General features: G+C 34.0%; 3 protein-coding genes and 1 long non-coding RNA gene across 5 annotated transcripts; 2 read left to right on the plus strand and 2 right to left on the minus strand.

The window, feature by feature from the left end:
* Positions 1-3291: 3291 nt before the first annotated feature.
* LOC107424833 (BEL1-like homeodomain protein 2) lies at positions 3292-10730 on the plus strand. Of its 2 annotated transcripts, none has more exons than XM_048478966.2 (5): positions 3292-3684; positions 4018-5497; positions 6747-7132; positions 7781-7841; positions 9495-10730. In XM_048478966.2, exons 2-5 carry the CDS (start codon positions 4079-4081, stop codon positions 10206-10208), a joined length of 2580 nt encoding a protein of 859 aa, XP_048334923.2. In that variant the 5' UTR covers positions 3292-3684; positions 4018-4078; the 3' UTR covers positions 10209-10730. The 2 variants fall into 2 exon arrangements, with proteins under 2 accessions (XP_048334923.2, XP_048334924.2); XM_048478967.2 differs by having other exon boundaries at positions 4023-5497.
* LOC125423792 (uncharacterized) lies at positions 10441-10974 on the minus strand. Its single transcript, XR_007242439.2, has 2 exons — positions 10539-10974; positions 10441-10495 (listed from the first exon to the last, which is right to left on the minus strand). It is a non-coding gene; the product is annotated as an uncharacterized LOC125423792 (long non-coding RNA).
* A 5027-nt stretch (positions 10975-16001) lies between these two features.
* Positions 16002-20575, minus strand: LOC107424853 (BTB/POZ domain-containing protein At3g50780). Its single transcript, XM_016034737.4, has 3 exons — positions 18765-20575; positions 16577-17519; positions 16002-16445 (listed from the first exon to the last, which is right to left on the minus strand). The coding sequence occupies exons 1-3, from the start codon at positions 19407-19409 to the stop codon at positions 16351-16353; spliced, it is 1683 nt and encodes a 560-aa protein (XP_015890223.2). The 5' UTR covers positions 19410-20575; the 3' UTR covers positions 16002-16350.
* A 3162-nt stretch (positions 20576-23737) lies between these two features.
* LOC107424829 (uncharacterized) lies at positions 23738-24983 on the plus strand. The gene is made up of 2 exons (XM_016034704.4): positions 23738-24135; positions 24241-24983. Exons 1-2 carry the CDS (start codon positions 24045-24047, stop codon positions 24654-24656), a joined length of 507 nt encoding a protein of 168 aa, XP_015890190.3. The 5' UTR covers positions 23738-24044; the 3' UTR covers positions 24657-24983.
* Positions 24984-25035: the final 52 nt, after the last annotated feature.

Here is a 25035-nt window from a genome sequence, read left to right on the forward strand (position 1 = left end):
AAAAAAAGAAGAAGGCAAATTGAGTGTTTAATTGCGTTTAAACCCCAATCATCAATGTATATCTATAGTTGGATTTTTGAAAATATTATTTCATGTTGCCATCAAAGCAAGTAAATGGAAAACTAATTTTCTTTAATATTATTTGGGACAAATGTAAAAACGAAAGAAAAGATGGGTTTTTGAAAGCCAAAATATTCAATTTCAATTAACCAAAAATTGAATTAAACCTGACATAAATGAAAAATAATAGTGAATAATAACAGCTATAAAATAACTAGACAACCCGTACTAGATTGTTCTTATATGCTTTCGACATTTAAAAGGACAACATCTTTTACATTAGAAAAAAGATTCCAGGAGTTTCTAATACTGACGTGATAGATGCTAACACTTAAAGATAAAGAGCATCGATCGAATCTCAATTAAATATGTTTTTATTCAAAAATAAAAAAATTATGTAAGTACGTTGTAGTGTGTAAGTCTTGTCCTAAGAGCTAATGCATAAATGTTGTTATTTCTATTTTGAAAATGAGACAAACGTTATTGGGTCATAACTATATCTATGCAGATATATATACCCCATGCAATGCAATTCATTGAAGATAATCTACAAACCCCATATTTAATGATTAATAAATAGTACATCTAGCTTCACATGCTCCCCTGCAAGGATAAAGATTTTTCAGTCATTTTGATATTCAAGTTTCACCATCTTATTTTTCTTGAATTAATTCTTTTTAAATTAATTTAAGTAATAATACAAGTAAATCAAGACTAGATCTATAAAGAACTCTCATAATTAAGCTGTTAAAAATTTGTATATTTCCATTATATATATTTTAATAATTAGCTTTGAAGTGTATCTTTACGGACCTCAAAAACAAATTTGCATGATCAAGAGTACTCAAGCTAATCATGGAATTTAGAATCTAATGAGAATTTGGTAATTACTAAATAAAAAGAAACAAGCCTGTAATGGTACGTCCTGCATGATTTCCATGAACAAACAAAAAAATAAAAATAAAAATAAAAAGCTGCAAGGGCTGAAAAATTCACATGGCTTGCTTAATAGCTTGCTTGTCAATTAATTAACTTTGTTTTCTTTTGAAAGAGAGTTATATGAAATCAATATTCCTTTAGCACCCAATTTGGAAACATATTCAAAATAACCATTCTTAATTACACTTCTTTATCAAACAGTTTTTAGCAAACTTGCAGATAACGCCGACAAACAAATTCCTCCTCCCTCTCGGCCCCCATGAAAGCTCTGATATTTAATTTAAAGATTACAAGGTTGGTGCTTTAAGAAATTAAATTATAAAAGAACAAAAAATCATAGTGAAAAAAATAAAATAAAAAATAAAAAAATTCTCCTGCATGAGCTCAAGCCGATAACAATTTCTGTGATATTTGTTTTCATTTTTAGGATTATATTATATAAATTGAAATACAATTAGTTCAACAATGAAACATTAAACATGTGTATTTATTTAAAGATTATTCGAATCCAAAACCTTGCCTATCGATAATTAATTCCAGATACATATCTTGAATTGATGATAGCAAAATTTGTTAGTTTTCTAGTTACCAACAAATTGTTCATGATATATATATATCTCATTATTTCCACGTTTCAAATCTTTCTCATCATCTCTTTGTAATTTTCTATAATATGAATTAACAATATCAGAATTCAAATTTTATATATGTGAATGGAAAATAATGTTGTCTCTTACCATTCATTGAGCAATTTTGATTTGTCAGAAATCGATTAATGCAATATTATAGAGAATGTAACAAAATCTTGCATGTCAAAATCTACTCGTTTATTTTATGTGAAGGCAAAAAAAAGAATTATCAGAACTAGATAGCATATCAAAATTCAGAATTAATACAACCATACAAAAAGTAATAATGATCTATAAAAATCCAAAATAAATGTGAAAGAAAATAAGAACTGTTTCTTCCGCATAACGAATATTGTAGAATCCCATCTGCTGGTACTTGTGCAGGATAATCGTAGCATGTGATTCGACTAATTAACATACAAAATTAGAACAAACTACTAAAAAGTCTTTCTTTTTTTTCTTTTTTTTTTCTGGAAAGAAATTATTAAAAAGTTATATTATACAGATATTGAATTCAAATTTAACCATCCAATATTAATATTCCAATACATATAAATATATATCTAAATGCTAGAGTTTTCAAAATATTTATCAAATAATTTAATAATATTTAATTTATTTATTTATCAATTTAAAAATTTTTTAATTTATTTTTAAGTTGTATAAATATATCAATCAATAATATCTTAATTCATTTAAATATATATATATATATATATCTTAATTCATATTATTTAATAAATAAATTGGATGAATAGTTTGGTGGTGTAAGATTATTGATATATATATATATATATATATGGTTATACTCACACGTGTGTTATATTTTAATGTCATGGTAAAAACTATTTAAAAAAAAAAACAAAAGCACAAAAAACATCTGTAAAAATCAAATTGTGGACATACCTAAAGGGTAAGGGGAACATGCCCATCTTGACATTGCCAAACCATAAAGCGGTTATATGTGGCTTTCAGACCTTATATCTCCCACACAAACCAAACTTGTCCTGAGCCCAACCCTTCGCACGTGCCACCCATCTTTTACTTGTGGGCTTTCCTTTTTAATAAAAATCGCTCTTCGGCTCTGTTTCTCCATCTCTCTTTTCTATGGTTGGGTTTATTAATGCATTTCGAACCCATTTTGTATTTTCCCAAATAACCCTTACCAACTAACATTATTTCGTGTTTCTTATAATGATTGGCATGGGTATCATGGTCTTTTACGTACAGCAGGGGACGGTGGTAGTTTGGATCATTGAGATGACTTTGTACTGACCTTATCTTTATTTTATTCCGTAGTTTGCGTTGGTTTCCAAAGCCTTCAACATAAAATGACAATAATAGCCGACATTCGAAAATGGCAATTCCGTCATTTCACACTGAATCAAAACTATTTTTGTCCATAATAATAATACTAATACTAATTTTTTTTGCTGTTGGAAAAATATAAAGATTTTACACGGGTGACTTTGATATCTACGTGGACTAAACTACTCTCAATTTATGAGGATATACACAAGGTCATTACGGTCATTCACGAAAGATATAAAAAAAATAAAGGTTTTTTCTTTTTTTCTTTTTTGCCCTTTTATTTTTCTTTTGGTTTTTTCTTCGTGTATTTCTTATAAAATTCTTTTATTCGTTATATATGGAAGAATCAAATTAAATTAGATATAAAATAATGGTGAAGAAGTAGAAGAAGAAGAAGAATAGCGACCTCTTCTCTCTCTCTCTCTCTCTCTTTTTTCTCCCTTTCGGGTGCGTTTGCTTTGAGAGAGATATCAGTGCCCTCTCAAAGCCTCCATTTTTATTTTATAATTTGCAACTTCCATTTCTATCTCTCTTTGCAAAAAAAAAAGAAAAAAAAAAAAAAAAAACACTCACTGCAAAGAGCAACAAAGAGAAAGAAAAGGAGAGAAAGAGAAAGAAAGAGACGACAGACAGAGCGACAACACAGAGAGAGAGAAAAGAAAGAATTCAAGAAGCTTTCAATACCACAGAAGGGAAAACGATGTCTGAGAGCTTTACATCCTTTCATACTCTGCAACTCCAAGAGGTATAATATATTTATATATATGTATATATAATTATATAAATGATGAACAAAGCTGAAAATGATAAAGGCAAATTAAACCCAAAATAAAAAAAAGGAAAGAAAAGAAGAAGAAAATTTCAAAAAAGCAAAACCAACAAAGACCCATCTCATACTTTATTTTTTCTACTTCTATTGTTATATCTTTATTGTGTATACTGATAAGAGTGTGTGTGTGTGTGTGTGTGTGTTTTTTTTTTTTTTTTTTGGGACAATTTTGATGGATGACTCAAATTACACGATGGGTGGTGCTTATTTGTGCTTGTGTCTGATCGATCGATTCTGAATTCTACACAGTAAAGGTTTAAGGAAGGTGTGGGAAAACAAAGAAGATGATGATGAAGAAGAAGAGCTTGATATGGGAATAGCAACACAACAACCAATAGTCGAGCCAATTCTCTCAAACTCATCAAAGAGTTACCATTCAATTTCAGTGTCAAACAAGTCGAATTCTGCGAATTCTATGTCCCACGATTACCACCAAAGCATCTTCAGCTTCTCGAACGGCTTCGAGAGATCGGCAGCAGCAGCGGTGACCCACCACCACCATGACCAGCACCAACAACATCAACACCACATAGCACAGCAGATCCGCAGGGAGAAGCTTCGAGTGCAAGGCTTCGAGCCGCCGCCTCTGCCATTAGTCGGTATAGATGAAGAAGAATCCGGAGGCTTACCGGTGTACGAAACTGCCGGGATGTTATCGGAGATGTTCAATTTCCCACAAAGTGCTACCACGGCCGCAGAATTATTGGAACAACCGATGGCTCCCAGTTTCCGGTCGCCGAGACCGCCGCAGCAGCAGCAGCAGCAACAGTCTGCTGCAGCGACCGCCGAATGGTACGGAAGCAGTCGACAAGGCATGGTGGGAGGGCTACTCGGACCCTTGGGAGATACAAAGAATCATCAGAATAGCCGTGACAGTATAGGAGCTCAGCAGCAGCAGCATCATCATCATCATCACCATCAGATTCCAAGTATTAATGCGGACTCAGCTGCTGCCATGCAGCTTTTTCTAATGAATCCACAGCCGAGATCGCCTTCACCTCCTCCACCTGCTGCTGCTGCTGCAACCTCCTCTACTCTCCACATGCTTCTTCCTAATCCATCCACTTCTCTTCCAGGTTTCACCGCATCTGGAGGACCAGGTGGAGGAGGGGCTTTCGGTCAATATACATGGGTTCCGGATCACACTGGCCATGAAGGAGCTACAAGTGCTGCCCAACTCAATAACCCTAGTGAAATCGGTGGAGTTGTCGAAGGGCAAGGACTTTCATTGTCGTTGTCTTCGTCTCTCCAACACTTGGAAGCCGCCAAAGCCGAGGAATTGAGAATCGGAGAGGGAGGTTTATTGTATTACAATCAAGCAGGAGGTGGTGGTGGTGGGGGTTCGGCTCAGTATCCGTACAAGAATTTGCATTTGCAAGGAGGAGGAGGAGGATTGGGTCAGAATCATCATCAGGTTCATGTGGGATTCGGTTCGTCGTTAGGAGTTGTGAATGTGTTGAGGAATTCAAAGCATGTGAAAGCAGCCCAGGAGTTGTTAGAAGAGTTTTGCAGTGTTGGTAGAGGTCAGTTCAAGAAGAACAAATTCACTAGGAACAACAACAACAACAACAACAATAGCAACACAAACCCTAGTTCTAATCCAGGTAGTAGTGGCGGCGGCGGCGGCGGAGGCTCTTCGTCTTCGTCAAAGGATGTTCCTCCTCTGTCAGCCGCTGATAGAATTGAGCATCAAAGAAGGAAGGTCAAACTATTATCCATGCTTGATGAGGCATGTAATCTCTCTCTCTCTCTCTCTCATCCCTCTCTCTCCTTCAAGAGTCAAACGCCTACTGTTTTTTTTTTTTTTTTAAATCTTCTTCTTTTTTTCTTTTTTTTATATACAAAACCATCGGAACAAAATTCCGGCGACTTGTGTAGTCAATTAAAAAAATTACACATTCATCTAGGGAAAAGCCGGCAATAGGGTTGGTTATACAGGACCAAGTTGGTACGCTTTGATTATACAAATTTGTTTTTTTAATTAATTTATTTTTGAAGATTGTTTATTAATTGGTGGAAGTGGAGGGTGGAGTGTTTCGGTTGTACATTGGGTACGAGTTGACGTTTGGTAAAAAATGTGAGGGAGTACTATTAGAAGAATGAGTTTTCGCTAAGATTGGATGATCTTTTTGATTGAGAAGATGGATTTCAATTTTCTTTGTATACAAAATTAGCCATCACCATATTACGTAGCAAGCAGCTATGAGTACCATTGTTTATAAGAGATTTCAATACCCAACCTAGTAATATTCCAGGAAACCCATTCATAATATTTCATAGTTGACCAGTGGAGAGTCCTTGTTTTCTTTTTCTTTTTTTTTCTATATTGCCTGGGGTAAAAAAAGAAAAAAATTAGATGGGTATTTTTACTTGCCACTTTCAATTAACAATCATTTCGCTGTACCAGGCCATGGATTCACGAATTCTTTCTACAATTTTGGGTTTCTTTTTAAGAGCAACATAACCTCTCTTTTTATCTCTCTTTCTCCGACTCCATTAGTCGTATATATATATATATATGGCTGTCACTTTCTCATCCCATGTTTTTAATTTTTGCTTTCTATTTTTTCTTTTGTCAATTGCGGCTTCTTAATCACCCTCTCTATCGTTGTCCTTTTTCTATAAATTTTAAATCACTTCTCTAATATATATCACTTGACATGGACTTTCTATCAGTTGGTATCTTTTATTTTTCCATTGACGTGTTACTTAAATTTCTTTTTGTTACTTCCTCTCTCTCTTTTTCCTTTGGGGTGGGTGAGCGTAACCACCTCGAAATTTTTATAAAAAGATTATATATATTCACAAATCATAATCATATAATTAAATTTCTAAAATAAAATTACACATAAAAAGAAAAAAAGAACCCACTTGGAATTCTTTACACTAATTTAATTTGTTAATTATTTAGCATGAAAATCGTGACAATATCAAAATAAACAAAATAAATACATATAATAATATGGTTGGCCTTGCAGGTGGACCGGAGATATAATCACTACTGCGAACAAATGCAAATGGTGGTGAATTCATTCGATCTGGTGATGGGTTTCGGAGCAGCGGTTCCATACACAGCGCTAGCGCAGAAGGCGATGTCGCGGCATTTCCGGTGTCTGAAAGACGCGATATCGGCGCAGCTGAAGCACAGCTGTGAGTTGCTGGGAGAGAAAGACGGAGCAGGGAGCTCAGGAATAACGAAAGGAGAAACGCCGAGGTTGAAAATGCTGGAACAAAGTCTGAGGCAGCAAAGAGCATTCCATCAAATGGGGATGATGGAACAAGAAGCTTGGAGACCACAGAGAGGCTTGCCTGAACGTTCTGTCAACATTTTGCGTGCCTGGCTTTTTGAGCATTTTCTTCATCCGTACGTTGGCTGCCTTTTGCACTGCAATTTTTTTTGTTGCATTATTAGTATCATTATTATTAATATTATTTTATTATTATTTAAAAGAACAAAAAAGAATATCAGTTTTTTACATAATGTCTAAATTATTATTTTAAAAAAAAAAAAAAGCATATGTAGTACGCATTATATAAATGTTACTTTATTGTAATTAGTTAACGAAAAGCTCTTTACGATTAGTGCATAAAAGAGAAAAAATAGTAATAGGGACAGTGTCCTTGGATGTTGTCTCGACGTCAGTCAAAAGCTGTGAAAAAGAGCTTCATTAATTAAACTACAATTTTTGTTTCACTCTTTAAGATAACACATTGTGTATATTTGAGTCTTAAGAGAGAAAGAGAGAGAGAGAGAGAGAGAGAGAGAGATGAGATATATGTAGCAGCGAGTAAGCGGTACAGTAGTAGTCTGCTTTTGCTTGAAGGTACACCTAGAGAGCTACTCTAGTAGTGGATGTATGATCTTTCTTTCTTCTCTTAGATTCTCACGCCCATGCAGAGAAAGCAAGAGAAAGAGAAAGGTTCAATCCCATCTGGGGGTACAGAAAGCTTCATGTCTCTTTATACGGTTTTAGGCAAGGACTTTGATGTCATTTTCTGGTCTCTTTCTCAGGTACCCGAGCGATGCAGATAAGCATCTGTTAGCACGACAGACTGGTTTATCCAGAAATCAGGTTAGTCCTCGCCTCCCTACTCTCTATTCTCTAGTCTTTAGTCTCTACTCCTTTTCTTTCCTTACATAGCAATACATATACAATGATGTGCCCTTTTTGCCTGTATTGTAAATGTGCATTTAAACTAATCCCACATCTTTAAAAAGGAGAAGAGAGAAAATGGATATTTTAAAGAGAAAATGGATATTTTAAAACACCATATATTGCAAGTGAAGCAAAGGGACCAGCAGTAGGTTCAGATGAACTTGTTGCATGGTTTTAAGTTTGATTTTCAGTGGTTCTTTTAGAGAAAGACAATGTGTTCTCCTTCCTACTTCTTTCTACAACTTTACTTTGGTCTTTGGATTCTATTAGGAGCCTTGACATAAATTCTGATCTTTAGAGAAAGGAAACCCCACAGACAATAAAAGAGCAGTGCACCAAGTACATAGGAGAGATGAGACATGAGAGTTTGCAGCTTTCATTCTCTCTCCTCTCTCTCTCTCTCTCTCTTATCAAATGAGATCTTCCAACCACACGATAGAAACCATAAAGGCTCAATATTAATTTGCGTACTTTTCTATTTAGGCTGTCTTTTTTTTTTTTTTGCTGAAGCTATTTAGGCTGTCTTTATTTAAAAACGTTTCATGTATATAAAGCTTGTTTTACTGTTTGACAGTATGCCATTACGTGTTCATGCAGCCTCGTCTACTGTTTCATTAGTTTCATTCAACAATATTTTACTCTTTGCTTAATTTGCATTCTTCTTTTTGAAAATGATAATTAGGAAAATTTATTACCTAACAATTATTATTTCCTTTGTTATTTTATTATCATAACCAAGTGATAAAATTCATATTCTAATGAGTATAAATAAAGAAATCATTAGTCCTTTCGAACACATTATTTAGTTGGTTGACTACCTTAACAAAATTTAAATATATATATATATATATAGATACTAATACTTATGTCAAATACATATAGTAATATAAATAAATATATTCAAAGCATGCAATTTCATTAAATATTTTTTTGGCTAAAATTTCATTGAACTATTTGGATATGCATAGTAAGTGTAACAATATATAACACTTAATTAAATCTCTATATTTCTTCCAAAAAAAAAAAAGAAAAATTAAATTTCTACATTGAACATGCTTATACTTGTTCAGAAGAAATTTAGATGAGTAGTTCATTATTTTTCAAGGAGAATTATATATTCAGAATATATGGCAGAAACAATAATGAGGAACATTTACTTCAACATGGAAGAAAAAAATAGTTAAGGATCATATATATAATTCCATCCTAGTGTCCAGATGGCTTTCTGGCATATATAGGCTAAATTAGTCTGCTCGCATAGCAATCATGATGTCTAAATTATAAAGAGCTTATATAGGTCGATCGAAGGCTGCCCATAAAAATCATTTCCCTTGAAAAGACTAGAAATAAATTGCATGGTTCATTAACTTCTGCTCAGTCCACGAAATAATTATATCATTACTTGTAGCATTACATGGAATTAAATGATGGTCCTAATCCTTAACAGGGTTCAAATTAATGCAATGGTGGTTGTTATTATTATAATTAGTTATTAAGAGAGATAGATAGAGTGATGATTAATCTTAAAAATTAATGTGTATGAATTTGTTTCTGTTTTCTTTTTGTTAGGTATCAAACTGGTTCATAAATGCCAGGGTTCGATTGTGGAAACCCATGGTGGAGGAGATGTACCAACAAGAAACCAAAGAAGAAGACATGCCAGATGAAAGAGAAAGGGAAATTAGGAACGTCCAAAGCAGCAGCAGTGGCCACGCAGCACAAACTCCAATGCCCACATCGACATCTGCCACACCACCATCAACAACAACAGCATCAGCATCAGCATCAGCATCAGCAGCAGCACCACCAGCAGGAGCACCGACTACAGCAGCAGCAGCACCAACAACAACTACGCCAACAGGCAAAAGATCCGATTTCAATGCTCCCGATAGCGACCCTTCACTTCTCGCAATCAATAGGCAACCCTTCTCGGAAAACCAAGCAAACAACCAGCACTCCTCCTCCAACACCGTTATGTCCAACACCACCGCCTCTGAGGTGGTCGTGCCGACTCCTCTCCCCCACCAGTGTTTCGATTCCTCCTCTGATCTTCGCCACCACCACCACCACCACCATAGGGTTCTTCCCGATGACACGTGTCGCCGTGGCAGCATCGTTGCAGCTGATTACGGGACCACCTCGGGTAATGCCGACAGTGTAGGGTCTACCCTCATTACCTTTGGGACCACTGCTGGTGATGTGTCGCTCACTCTAGGGCTACGACATGCCGGGAACATGCCCGAGAAGACTTCTTCTTTCTCTGTGAGAGACTATGGGGGCTGATAAATTATATTAGAACTTCTATTATATTTAGCTTAAGATTAAAAAATCAAAAAAAGAAAAAAAAAACTCTTTTTTAAAAAATTTTCTTTATTTTTTTTTTCTTTTTCACTTTTTTTTTTAACTTTTTATTCTACATATAAAAAAAAAATGAAAAAAAAAAATACATTACCGAAAACGTAGCATTAAGTTAGCTATCTAGCTTGATGGGTCTAATATTGTAATTGTATAGTAGATTGTATTTTTGCACATCTTTATCTTTTGCTTCTGTGTACTCTAGGGTATTGTACCTTTTTTTTTTTTTTTTTTTTTTGAAAGGATAGGGTATTGTACCTTAATAGGAGTATTTACTAGAATAATATGAAGATTATATTTTTAGACAGATATGGGGGGAGAGTAGAGAGAGAAAGAAAGTTTTTAGATTTAATCTAAAATGGGTGAGGGGATGATGTTGATTAAATTATCTTATTTATGTTAATTTTAATAAATGAAAAGCCCTAGAGATGGGTTTTAAATTTATTTTCACATTTTTGTGACTATGATTTTGAGTATGAAATTAAACGAAAAGCTCAACAATGCATGATTGATTTATTAATTGATTGTTAAAGGTGGTGGAAATTGTAAATAGACAGTCAACTTAATTTGAATTTAACGCATCCCAACTCCACACCTCTAACCTGCCTAAATTAAAAGGACTTTTTTTTTTTAATCTTACAAAAATGTTTAGTTTCCATCAAAAATTTTGTTGTTAATTTTTGGAAAGGAGAGATAAAAGCGAATAGTCTTAATTTGTTCCGAAATTTAAGCTGATTTACTAGAATTTACGGAAGCCCTTGTTGGTCGTAAGCCTATACACTATTTTGAATAAAATTTTTAAAAAATGTACAAATAATTATATACTACTTTATACATCACGTGTGTGTGAAAGAATCGAAAAGAACAATTGGCGATCAAAAAGTTCCATTTGCCTAAGAAGATTTCTATGGTGATTCTCAAATTATTCTATAAGAATACTATTCTCCAAAATTAAAATGGAACGAGAAGTTTTATCCTTTCTAAAAAACCTTATCGCAATTACATCCATTGCAAAGTAGTTGCTACTTGTTACGAACCTCAAGGAACCCTGGTATTGATGATATTGACAAGTAATCAGATACCAAACGGCAAAAGTACTCAACGAACACCCTCTTACATCAATTATTTATGATAATTGACCTAAGTATATGTAATATATATATATATATATATATATAAATTCCTATCTTGTATGTTTAACCATTCGTATATGTTCTTGAAACATTCCTAATTATTCAATTAAATTTAAATTTCTTAATATTCAAAGGTATGCTAATGATTAGTGTCTATGAGCAAAAGATGGTTTAGGTTAGCCAAACACAACAGTTAATCAGGGCAACAAAATCTTGACACTCATCCTTTAAAGAGCCATTAATTTCACATCATACATTCTAAATTATTGTAGATTGAAAAGGAAATAGCGCCTATGCAGTTCTATTACTTTCTTTGTATCGTTATCATCAACAACTTGATGAGGTCTGGAATTATGAAATTAGAAAGAAGTCTGGTAGAGCATCTTATTCATATTATTACATGATCATATAGTCATCATTTATCTGCAATATATATGCATACATAATTGACGTAACTAAATCAATCTTCAATTCTGTAGTTCGCCGAAGCGAAATGTTATCCTTATAATTATTTTTCTATTAGAATATATCAATATCTAAGGATGATCCTTGTATTATCAGTTTTCCACAATTAATTTTAGCCGAGAGCTATTATAAGCGTAGAATTGGGACATGGGGAATTATTAAGTACTAGTTCACAATCAATCACAATCATTAATACTAATTTAGAGTAGATAATAATATTTAGGATGCATTGTTATGCCCAGAATCATCAACGCAGCAATGATTATATATGTGCACCTCGTGGAACACCAGGCAGACTTTTTGTGGAAGATCTAATCAAAATTTAGTTAACAAAAGCAAAATTAGCTAATTTCTACGCTCGCATATAGAAATTAACGTAATATATATTAAGTAGCAAAATATATAATGCCTGTACATTAACAAAACCGAAGATATAAATATTTTAGTAATTGCATATTTTTACTTAGGTTGAGAAGAAACGTGCGTTTGGTAAAAAGGAGATAGCAAAAGCGAATTCAACAATATAAGTGCATAAAATAAATTGTGCGCTTTAGGCTTTTATAGTGGATGGTGCAACTACTGCAAGGTAATGGTTCATATATACACTTAATACTAACCAGTCAATTTTATGTAGTCTGACCAGCAAGCCTCGGAAGATTGGTAAAGTCGGGTAGGTTTAGTTTTGTTAATTACCAGAAAACCAATACCATATCGATTCCTTGAAACCCAATCAATAGTATGCAAAGCAACAAGTACTTCTTACCTAACATGTTGCTTTTCCTTTGAGAAACAAAACAAAATTGACCCAAAACAATATATATTGCTTCCTTGGGTTGGATATTTAAACCAAGTTGTTCTGCTGCAACAATCAAGTTGAGCGCTGTCGAGCTCAAGGTTTTATGTGTATATATATATATGTATGTATTTATGAATGTATGTATATTTGTATGTATATAATCATAAGTTCATGTAAGAAATGATATTTGTCTTTTGACATACATATATGTATATATCTATATGATATACAATGCGGCAGTAATTAATTTGAGACTATAACGCCTTAGATCTACAGCTTCAAGAAAAGCCATAAAAGTCCATAGAGCTCATCAGTCTTTCCCTTTCATATTTCTAGGTGAAAAGAAGTGTCGCTTTCAGATTTGTTTGTTTATATTCTTCTGGTTAAAAAAGCGGCTCTACTTTTCAGATGTACAAATATACATATCACTAGCTCTCTTTGATGGATCTGGGTCTTGACTCTTGAGAAATATATATCACAAATAAAACAACAAACTATTCCATTAAAACTTTGTAACTCTCTACCCTTAAAGTCAAGCTTGAGGGTATATGTTTTAAGGGAATTCTTTCTTTTTCCTTGTAACGCAGTATATGTGTGTGCACTTTCCTTCTAGGTCTTCTAGTTGTTAGGGTTTCTAAGTTAAGACCAATAAAGTAATGCTGAGATTTTCCATGCAAAATGTAATCTTTGACGGCACAATTTACCTCCTTGGTGTAACAGAAATCTCAATGGGTAAAAAGAAAAGAAGGAAAAATCACCCAAAAAAAAAAAAAAAAAAGGGGGAGAGAGACCTGAAGCTTACAAGGGCTTATGAAGAAGCTGCAAAATAGAAAGAGATACCCCCATTTTTAATTTAAATATTCAAAAAAATTTATTCAATCTTATTTAATGCGGATATAAATGTAGCTTTCGGGTGGGTGTCCTTGTCTGAGACACTACTGTGCAATGACACCTGGCCTGGACCGAGAAAGAGAGAGAGAGAGAGAGAGAGAGCTCCGTCCAATGCCCATCTGTGATGCTCAATCCGATAGGGATTTCACACTCCAGAATGGTTTGTTTGTCTTGTTTGGCCTCATAAATTACAAATCAACGTGAACAAACTGACGAAATATTTATTCGAGGGGGTCCTTTAAAAACTTTTTAATTGAACAACGACCCTCCTTTTCCATCCATACCCATTGTACCCCCAATTCACAATCTGCAGGATATATATATATATATATACATATATTATTTTATCAACTTGGTAATTAATGGACCCCACATTTTTTTCTTCTAATTTTTTTTTTAATCTTTTTTTGTTTTAGCTAGCTACAATGATAGATAGGTACCCATCCAAAAGACCATCTATACCAACCAGATGCTTTGTATTGTACTATGGACCCCTTTACATCAGGAAATTGAGTGGGGTTTGGCCTTTGGACCATCGAACTTAAGTCAGTTTGATTGGTCTGGACTTTGGAGGAGGACTTGAACTCGAATAATATAAAAAATTCTCTGTTTTCCTTTTTACTAAATTTTATGGCTATCGGACCATATATGTAATATATGTGCGTCTGAAATTTAAATCATATTATATGCTAAAATTGTTACCCTTTTGCAAGAGTTTTTTTTTTTTTTTTTTTTTCAGTTTTTCTTTCTGGGCTCTCACTGATGAGATGGGCTAGAACTAGAAGTCTAGAACCCGACCCCACCTCCGCATCAAGGGCCGGTGAAGGTGGGTGTGAATCATGGAGCCTCATTCAAATCTTGATCGAGAAATTTATAAGGACCACTGGGCATTTTAATCCTCTGATGAACACGATGATCTAGATAGAAAGGAATTAATGGAAAATTCATTAATTTATTCAATCTTTCATGGGTTAGAAGTTTCCAGAGACTCAGTCAATACATAGGGAAATAGAAATATATAGACTGAAATTTTTATAAAATATCTTTCAATAGTAATAAATACCATGCAAACCAAACTTTTCCCATCTAAGAACAGTCTCTCCATGTAGCTGCAAAAAATATGTTTGAATTGGATAACTCTGTGTCTCATATCACGTGCACACACGTGTACTTCTGTAACAAGAGTAAGTAATGGACCAATAAATTACCCAAAAAAATTAAAAATAAATAAATAAACAAATTGAGAATAAGGAAATTAGCTAGATGAAACTGGGAAAACGAAAGCCATCAGAAAACCTTTTTGGCAATAGTAACTGTTCCAAGATCATAAATTTAAAGAAGCCTTGGATGTCAAACCCTTGAAACTTTCCTTTCGTAATTTTGTTACCAAAACACCTTCTTCTTTTTTTTTTTTTCTTTTTTCCCCCATTATCAGATACTACATCTTTACTAGACACCAGTTATAGCAGTACATAAATTTCATAGACAATGAAATAAAGAAATGGATAGTAGGAAGTTCATAAATGTTGAAAAGATTGTTGTATATTTTTCCAAATTTTTTTTTACCTGCAGATCGAATTAATGAGAATTATTGTCACAAACTAGTCCTACCACTCTCAACTTGAGATTTATTGCATATGAAGAGTCAATTCCATATGTATGATAATCTACAGACACATTTAAGAAGTACCAGAATGCTCTTTCTCTCATCTCATCTTAAATATGTCAAATATTCGAAAAATGTGTTAGCATCAAACATTAGCAGATATGAAACGTATGAAAATGTGAAAGAAATATTCTGTGAAATATTAGAATCAGATTGTAACTTTGAAATTATTTTATTTCTGTTTTTAGTGGGACAGGACACAAAATGAGAGGGACTGACTGGAGCAGAGGCAGAGAGGGCAGAGGCAGATGCAGATCTTTGCATGTAAAAGATGGATTTTTCTTGTGTGGTACATATGTCCATGAACCCACAATAAAGACACCTCTTTGTTGATGGTAGCAGCTATTTTTCTGTCCCATGACCAAAACTAACTCCATCTGTGACAATATTCTGATACCCAAACCGAGCATTTATTTGAAGGCGACAAGAAATTTCAACCGACTCTTCTTACAAATATTAGGCGTGCATTTTCTTTTAGGCCCAGCACATGTGTTTCCCATTTGGGATTGGACCTTAATCTCGCTTCCTTTATCTGTTATTGAAGCCCATTTCCAAACAAAGTTCTGTCATAGGCTTTTCTATTTTATTTTTTATTTTTCCCGCTAATCAAGCTCCCATAATTGTTTATCAGAACATTTGTGATGCTAATTAAGCTCTAAGTCTGGTCTGACAGTAAGAAACTAAAGTAGCAATTCAATAGATTACTTTTTTAAGGCAGGTCATCTTCAGGCAAAAAACATGCATTCTCACCATAATTAAAACATAGAAAATAAAATAATATCATTGTTAATATCTTGACTTAAATATTATTCATATAGAAAAACCATATATAATTTAAAGGCCCATTTTTTCCTTCTCATATAGGGCCACAAATAAAGTTGGGCCGGCCCAGGCCGAAGATACAAGCACTTTAAATAAAGAGAAGAAGAAGCACATCAATGGTATTCGTACATTGCAAACAAACTCACTTGTCAAGAAACTCTATACATTAAGCAAACAATCCACATTCGTTAATCCAAAAGCAGTTTCTTACACGAAATATTGCATCCAACTTGAAGAAAGTTCACCTAAACCAGGTCAATATATTCTTTTTTTTTTTTTTTTTTTGGCTTTACCATGTCAGCTCTCAGAAAAAGGAAATACTCCATCCAACACACTCTCTTCACTTTGTTTACTCTGATCATGATCATTTATGTTGCAGTGAACCTCACGCACTGTGGAATACAACATCCATTAGATTTGCATACTTATTACTACTATTATTAGTATTATTACTATTACTCTCGCTCTTTTTTTCAGTAATAACTTCTTTACTTCTACTATGATCTGCAGTCATTTAGTTTACCTGACTGGAGCAAGTTTCTTTGTGCTTCGACATATGGTCTAACAAAAGTACGGCGCCACCAGACTTCAAAGGCTCTCTGAAGGTTTGGGCAGTTATCACCAGCCTTCAGAAAGTTACCCAACCAAGAAAGTAAAATACTCTGCTGGTCCTCTAGAGGCAGAGTGAGTATTGTCCTACCGATTCCTTCTTCCACAACCTTCCGATCAAATGATCTACACCCATGTTGTAACCAGCTGTAGTCATTGATCAATGGCTGTAACCACGTCTGCAACAACAATTGACGGGTATCCTTTGATGGCAGCAGCTCCCCTCTTCCAATTCCAACAAACAGTCTCGCCGTAATACAGCTGACATGGTAACGAGAAACTAAAGGCAGCTTTGCATGTAGGACTGTTAGTTCTTGCTGGTTAGCCCATAATACTGCAAATTCATCTGCTGCTTGCCTATCAGCTAAGATCTCAAGCAACCATGAGAGATTATCAGACTGTAGAGCTATTTGCTTCACCACAGGATCTTTACTGTCCATGGGCTTATCAGCAAAATCTGGTTCAGCAGCCTGCTTGAAAAGAGACAACAATGAATTCAAGCAACTTCTGCATGAGCCATATATTGTTTCATTGCAGATGTCCACAGAACCTGCATAGCTTGGAAGACCATTGTTTTCCCTCAGGAGCTTTAGCACAACGGATTTCATTTCGCGCCGGCTTCTGTCCTCATTGCTTTTAAGAACAAGTTCAATTATTTCAGAAAGTGTATCTTTAGTGGGTTTGACAATGTCTGAAGAGACACGCTTCAATACCGGGGTAACACCAATACCTTCACCTTGGAGTCTTAGGATTGATGAGATTACTTTCTCTTCTTCTTCTTCCCCAACCCATGGGACTGCTTCCAGGTATTCTAAAGATGAGTGAATGCATGAGTTGAAGCCAAATAGTTCTGCAACCTGTAAATAACTGCAATTATGTAGAAAGCAGAGATAGGATACATATACAGGATATAGGAGGCCTACTCAACCAAACTATATTTTCAAGATCATAGTGAAGCTTACAATTCTAACTAGGAAAAAAGTAAAGGACCAATTCTCACTGCATAAAATTAATCCAAAGTCAATTCCAAACTTTAGAAAGCCCCACTTTCCTACTGAGAACTACATAATTTAGTGGCAATATTGCCAATCAGCAAACAGGAAATGCAGCAGCCAAAAGCTCCAATATGATGGTACATGGCAGATGAAATTACAAATTAAAATCAGAATAAAATTTTAAAGGAAATTCATCAATCTTCTACCCAACCATTGCATCTATAAACTTCAAGGAAAAGTATCATGAACTAATTGTAAAATGTAACATTAGTAGGAATAACATAATAACTCCTCCAAGCATAAAAAACAGTAGGGACTGTTTGTGCTAAAAATTAAAAAATAATAAAGAAAATACAGGAAATCCCAGGTAGAATTAAGTAACACTTAACGTTTTTTTTTTTTTTTTCTCCTCCATTAAAATTTATTGTTATGTTCTTTCTTTGTATAAAACAAATAAAAAGGAACAAAAAAAGGGATTTAATTATTGCTGATTGCATCTAAAAAGGCCATGACCAACCTACATATTGCATAAATTGCAGCTTGCATCAACTAAATATAACACAGCCATAGAGATATTCTGCAATCAACTAACCTATTAGAAATGTCATAATTGACAAACATCATTTCTCTCCCATTGAGAAACAACGATCTTTAAGTTGAAGGGCACCGAACATTTTACTAAAAATTTCATAAATAACTTGCCCATTAAATGAGAATTACTCCCCTACACAAGAACAAACAGCAGATATCTTCTCAAGGCTTCAAGACTCTCTTTCCACTACAATGTGAACCTGATTATATGTAATTCCTACTGTAAAAACAAGTAGCAAATTTAAATGAACAAAAGAAAAAAATTTGAGACAGTGATGATGGTATTTGCTATAGAAGTTACCAAGAAACGTAATATAGGTTATACTCTCACATTCAGAAATGCATGAACAATAATAGAAAAGAACTACTTGACTACACCATAACAATGAAACAATAATTGAAATAATAATAGGAGATGTCTCATCAGATATGCATAATCTAAACGAAATTATATATATGCAGCAGTCAAAGGAGATAAACTATTACATAAATTGATCACAAAGTTACATTATTCACCTTGAGAATGCGGAGTACACGCGAGACACTTTGCTTCATCAGCCTTTGCTTCATTTCTTTGCAATACATCAGCCCCACAGTCTCAACATATATTTCAACATCCTCACAATCATCAATTTCCAGGCAGGATAAACTAGACTGCTCGTCAGATAGTTTATCAGCAAAGAAACTGCTATGCTCTATGAGGACATTCTTATGAACACTCAACTTCACACAAAATCCTTGCCTTCCAATTAAAATCACCTTCATATCACTGGTTCCAGGCTCACCAAACTCAATTGCTACCTTCCTTGGCAAAGCATCAACTTTTGGTTTTGGTGCTCTCTCTGTAACCACGGGTGCACTAAGAGCAGGTACCTCAGTGGTCTCAGTGTGAAATGGCCGTTGACCATCGGAAATAACTCCTGATCTTGATGGAGTAAAGGTTGTCCTTCTCTCACTTAATGGGGTGTGTTTCTTTTGGGGAGTGGTCTTGGGTGGTGGAGAGGAGGGCTTGGGCTTGTTCAGGGTGTTCTGCGATTTAAGGGTCTTTTGAAACACAACAGGAGAAGGACAACACCAGAAACCTTCTGGGGTTACAGCAATTGGGACATTTCTAATCTTGGTTTGGCCTTGTTCTACCCTTGTAAGCCTAATTTCAGCCATGATTGACAAGAGCTTCTTGCGTTCTTCAAACAAGACGCAACATAAAACAACTTCTGTGGACCCTTTTTAAGGATATATTCTGCACTAAAAATTCTTTCCTTCGAAAATTACAGAAGATACAGAAATTTGGAAAAAGTATGGTGTTCTGTTTTGAAAGCAGAAGCTTCCACTCCAATACAACTTTATTTCCTTATGAACATAAAATAAAATGTCACAAGCTGAGCTTTCGAGATGTATTCCAGTAACCCTAAATTTTGAGAAAGTACATTCTCCAAAATATATAGAATTCCACAAAGGAACAATAATTAATTACCAGCCCAGCCAACAAATTCTCTCTAAGCTAGGGGTGGAATAGGTAGACTAAAGCTGGAAAGAATAGCAGAAAGATACATAAGAAAACAGTTGCAGAGAGACTGCAAGAAAAAATTTCTATGCAAAGCCTCAAAAGGCATTCAAAAGCAAAATAAGAATTCTTCTTGTCTCCTCCATATCCAAACTAACAGATCAAGACCCAGACAAAAGCCCACAAAATAAATTCCAAGAAAAAAACATGACAAACAAGCAAAGAAAAAAAAACACAAAGGATATTCTATATACCCAACTCAAGAACTTGAAAACAAAAACAGTTAAAATAAAACAAACTCACTAAAAACTGAGTAATCTGAGACTGAGAGCTCCACAAAAAAACCCATCTGCTTATCTCATATTTTTTAAGCCCACGAGTGCCCCGAAAATGATTGAATGGGTGCTCCGGTGTCAAGCATCAAGGGAACCAGTGAACAGAGAGTAACAGGGAAGAAATTATTAGTACCAGTGCCGCTTTAATTTGTAAAAGTAAAGGAAACCCACCCACAAGACACCCACTTTAAAAAAATAATAGAAAGAAAATAAATAAATAAATGAAATTTAAAAATTTTAAATTTAAAATTAAAGCGTCTGATGGCTCATGGGCTGTGTTTCTACTTTACCAGTTTTTGTCCATCCATGCTTTCGATGATTATATGTTTTGTGGGTCTAAGAATTTGCATGTTCTTTTGCTTCTGAAAATATTCTCTTTCCTCCTGATAAACTTTTTCTCAGTTATCAAACAGGCACGCCTTATTTCGGCTTGTCTCTCATCAATTTTTTTTTTTTTTTTTGTTTCAAATTCCTTTGTTTTTTTTTTTTTTTTTTTTCAATTTTGTTTTTGGGTAAACTTTCTTTTTATGTTATTGCTGTTTGTTGGGACCGTTGCTAGATTTTCTAGGCTTTAAAGCGACCTTCCCATATTGTGCAATGATGGTGATGGATATGTACGTATTTGGATCGATGTATGAAGTTCTTGCATGTTTTGTTTTTTTTATTTTTTATTTTTTTTCCCCTTCCTTTTTTCCCAAACTTAAAAATATTCCAATTTAAGTCTTTAATTGTTGACTTGGAATAGACATGGAAAGCTAAGTTGATTTAATAATACAATAATACCCTCACAATTAACGGTTTGGTAATAAACAACTATATTTAATTCCTCGTCGTATTGGCACAAAAAAAACATAAATAAATAAATAAAAAGAGAGTGCCACGTACTCCAATTGGTGGATATGTGAAACAATAGTTAAATAAAAATGTGTATTATATATATATATACAAATGAATAAAATAAAGTAATAGAAATAAGCTGAAAACTTCTTTTTTTTTTTCTGAAAAAAATAAGCTGAAAACTTCACAACATGGCTCTACAGCTACTTGATGGAACCGTGCCATGACCATGACCATTGCATCTTGAAATTCTACATTTTTTAATGTTATTATTTATGTCCTTCCTAGGGAAAAGATTAGAATTGCTTCTACTGCACTCCAAGCTTTTTTATTTTTTATTTTCCTTTTTAACTATTCATTTAATTATGGAGGGAGAGATGAGGTGGTTCATAAATCAAATACACAAAAAATGGAGTGTAAAGATTTAGATGAAGATATAAGCAGCTTCACCAAAATCAAAGCTTTATTTATATTCCAAAGGCAAAGCAAGACCATAAAGATTTCAAAGCTGGTCCCAGGGTCGGTTTGGTTGTCCAAGTAAAACTATTTTATTACAAAAGAATATTTGACGATAAAATATAACCCACTTGATTCTCATCAATGCTATAATTTGCCTCTCATAAATCCAATTCCAATCTTAATCAAACTTTTAAGTGGGTCCCCTCCATTTTCAATACAAAAATTTGGAGGAAGCTGAGCCATTCAAGTTCTTCTCCAAAGGAATAACATGCATGAAATCTTTCTTTCCTCCTCTTTTGTTTCTTTGTTGGTTTCTGTTTGCTTTAGCAAAAGAGTGGACAACATCTCCATCAAAGGGGCACAATTTCACAGAAGTATGAATTGGTAAGCAGGCCAAATATCTAAATGGTTTTTGAGAGCGCTTTTTGACTTGCCTCTTTTTATTTCTTTTTAGGATTTTTTTTTTTTTTTTTTTCTCTGTTGGGTGCATTATTAGAAACTGTAGAGTGGACCGTCTCAACTGTGACTGGTTCAAGTGCAATAATAGAGCTTCTTCCGAATCATAGCTAGAAACAGAGGGGCATAGAATGAAGGACACGTTTACATTAATCAATGCCAAAAAGAAAACCCATGGGCCACGGCAAATGGCCTTGCTGTAAACTTGGCCCACCACCGCATCTCTTTCTCTTCCCACGTGATTTGTGGAGGTTAAGGAGTTTATTTCCTCAGCGTTTCTTCATTGCTCTCAATATTTCATAATCTTTGATATATATTTTTTTTAAATCATTATCTTAATTGCCCTCAGTATTTTATGACCTGGTTGTTTAACCTAAAGTTTACCATTGTGATGGGATATTATATTCGTGATCATCTATGTTGTGTGGTAGATTTGGCTTTGTGTTTGACTTCAGATGTTTTCTTTTCTCTTTTCTTTTTTGGATGATTTTAGGTCACATTTGTCTTTCATTTTCTCTTTGATTGATGACCTTATTATATTATATTTTATTTTCATTTACATTTACAAGTTGAACATAGATATAAAATTTGTTTTGGGTTTTTATAAATATACATTTTTGGTTGATGAGTTGAGCTCTTCTTATTATTAGAAACCTTACGTGATAAGCCAAAGACTTTAGTCTAAGCCAATGAAGATGTAAGCTCATGCTTCCAATCATATATAACAGCCAAGAACTGAACTCATAATTAGGGAGTGGAGGGCAGACATGGATGAATGATTTTCCAACAGTTACCTTTGAAAATCCTAACAATTTTTCTACATATTGGTCAAAACCTTATAATTCAAACTATGTGGATCATTTTCAGCAGGCTTCAAAACCCTTATTTTGTTTCCTTAATTATCTGACATAATTGCCCTTTTTGGTGTTCTTGAAGAAGAAGTTTATAACACCATGAACAAAAAGAAACTTGAATTTGAAATAGTTACTATTTATGGTCTTAAATCTTAAGCCTCAACTGAGCCTCGCTAACAAAGTGATGGACCACTAAAAACAAGGAGACAAAGAAGACTAAAACCCATGACTTCAAAAAGAAGACAATCATGTTTTTGGTTAACAATAATATTGACTGGTACTGACCCTCTTCCATGCATGTGACATAACATAATGTATGGAGCAGAACTGCCAAAGTAGATTAGAAATATTGGCATGTATGTCTCAAACTTTATTTTCAATTGGTAAGCCATAATCTGGATTATCTTACGACATTTTCCTATTAGATCGATGTAATAATATTATTTTTACTATAGAACAAAAATCGATCTAATAATATTATTCTTATTATAATATATATATTTGATGTCACTCCAAACCCACTGTCCATGAGGACAACCAAAACAAAAAAAAAAAAAAAAAAAAAAAAAAAAACAACAACAACAACAAAACAAAAACAAAAACAAAAGGAAAGTGGCCACTGCCCCATGTGCCTATGCTCTATCTGCCTCCATGCCTCACTCAATTTTTTTTTTTTTTTTTTTTTTAATCTCAATTCAGTTATCGGTGTGACAGAGTGGCCCTCTCCCTCCACACCCAACTAAAAGTATAACTTAAGCAAAGAAAAGTAGGCGTAGAGGGTAAATTCCAGGAATTGCTGATTTGGTCATCCATCTAATCTATTTGGATAATCAATAACAATAATATACAACTTTCCCACTATCAAAAATTTTTAAAAATAAAATAAAAAATCTTTAGAATTATGAAACTTTTTTTTTTTTTTTTAAGTTCAGAATTCCATTTATGACATGGCAAATCAGCTTTGAAATGCTACTTTTGTTGATCAACTTGGGACCTAAAAAAATAATAAACAAATGTGATCTGCAAACTTTATTTCCAAACCCCTCAGAAAGAGATTCACATAATCTCCATTTTCCAATTGAAATGGGAGAGGATCTGAATCCTCTTGCCAATAAAGAATTCAAGATCAAACAAGAATTAAACGGAGCAAATTGTACTAGGGACTAATGATATGCAAAGAATTAGACAGATCAAAATTTTTCAGAGCTTCTAGAAGCCGTTGACTGTAACAAATCCAATCCTTCCACTACAATAATCAGATTCGGATACAAAAATAGAAAAAGAAAGAAGGAAACTGCTCAGTTGCACACTAAAACGACCTCCATTTCTGTAACTCTTGGAAGAGCAGAAAATGGCAGCACCCAAGAAGCTATATAGCTTGTGTTGTCTACTAATGGCTACCCTATTTGCTTACTCTGCATCGGTACAGTTAAACGATCCTGGTACTCTTTATTTCACCACCCCTTTTCATTTTTATTGCATCATTTTAATCAACCGCTAAGCTAAAAACTTCTAAATTTTTTTTTTCCCCCCTTGATTGCTTGAAGATTGGTACTTTTGGTTTCCCCTGTATGCTGGTGCTTTCGTTGTTAATCTTCTGAACTGGATCATTCCCTCCTCAACAATCAGCCATGTCGCTGCAATATCACTCTGGCTTGGAATATATTTGTTCATAAAGGTCGTAGTTGAAGATTTTATGAACAGCATATCTGGGTTTTGGTCTCTAGATTTAAGCGAGAGAGTCATAAGGGAAAAAGTAGGAAGTGGGTTGGTTGTCCTCTCCATGATTTTGCATCTAATAACTTCATCCTCCCCAAGAGTTTTCATGCACAGAATTAACAATAAGTTTCCAACAAAATATGTTGAATTTGGTAAGTCCATGCTATTAACATACATAGTCCCTGAACCTGACGTGCCTGCCTTTTTTTTAAATTTTTTTTTATTATTTATAATTTTTTTTTAGGAGTTTCAATCTAAATGACTTCAATTTTTTTGTTATTGTTTGGTTAATGATTGTGGAATTTTTTATTTTTTTATTTTTTTGGGTGGGTAGAATAATCATTGGGGATTTGTGATTTAAACAGGAATGTTAATCTTGGTGGGTTTCAGCTATGGCCTTCCCTTTGTCTTCTTTGTGGTAAACAATGGTGAAATGAAATTTTGATCGTGAGAATAAACCATCAAATGTAAGAAAATCACGTAATGACCGAACTATAGGAACATTGAATCTTGTATCATTTGCTACTACAAAACATCAATCTCGAAAATTCTATCTTCTTCAAATATTTTGGACTTTGAAGTTCTATATGATTCGATTGAAAAAAAATTTCAAACATTTTTCT

This window comes from Ziziphus jujuba, chromosome 7 (genome assembly GCF_031755915.1).
Source record: "Ziziphus jujuba cultivar Dongzao chromosome 7, ASM3175591v1".
In the NCBI taxonomy this organism is placed as follows: domain Eukaryota; kingdom Viridiplantae; phylum Streptophyta; class Magnoliopsida; order Rosales; family Rhamnaceae; genus Ziziphus; species Ziziphus jujuba.

Bases quoted from the DNA above. Each gene is read 5' to 3' on its own strand.
- LOC107424853 (XM_016034737.4), bottom strand. From the start codon at position 19,409: ATGGCTGAAATTAGGCTTACAAGGGTAGAACAAGGCCAAACCAAGATT. The intron at 17,520-18,764 runs GTGAATAATGTA...AGTTATTTACAG, and splicing joins GTGTACTCCGCATTCTCAAG to GTTGCAGAACTATTTGGCTT. The intron at 16,446-16,576 runs GTAAACTAAATG...TGTATTCCACAG, and splicing joins AAGAAACTTGCTCCAGTCAG to TGCGTGAGGTTCACTGCAAC.
- LOC107424829 (XM_016034704.4), top strand. From the start codon at position 24,045: ATGGCAGCACCCAAGAAGCTATATAGCTTGTGTTGTCTACTAATGGCT. The intron at 24,136-24,240 runs GTACTCTTTATT...GATTGCTTGAAG, and splicing joins GGTACAGTTAAACGATCCTG to ATTGGTACTTTTGGTTTCCC.
- LOC107424833 (XM_048478966.2), top strand. From the start codon at position 4,079: ATGGGAATAGCAACACAACAACCAATAGTCGAGCCAATTCTCTCAAAC. The intron at 5,498-6,746 runs GCATGTAATCTC...TTGGCCTTGCAG, and splicing joins TATTATCCATGCTTGATGAG to GTGGACCGGAGATATAATCA. The intron at 7,133-7,780 runs GTACGTTGGCTG...TCTCTTTCTCAG, and splicing joins TTTGAGCATTTTCTTCATCC to GTACCCGAGCGATGCAGATA.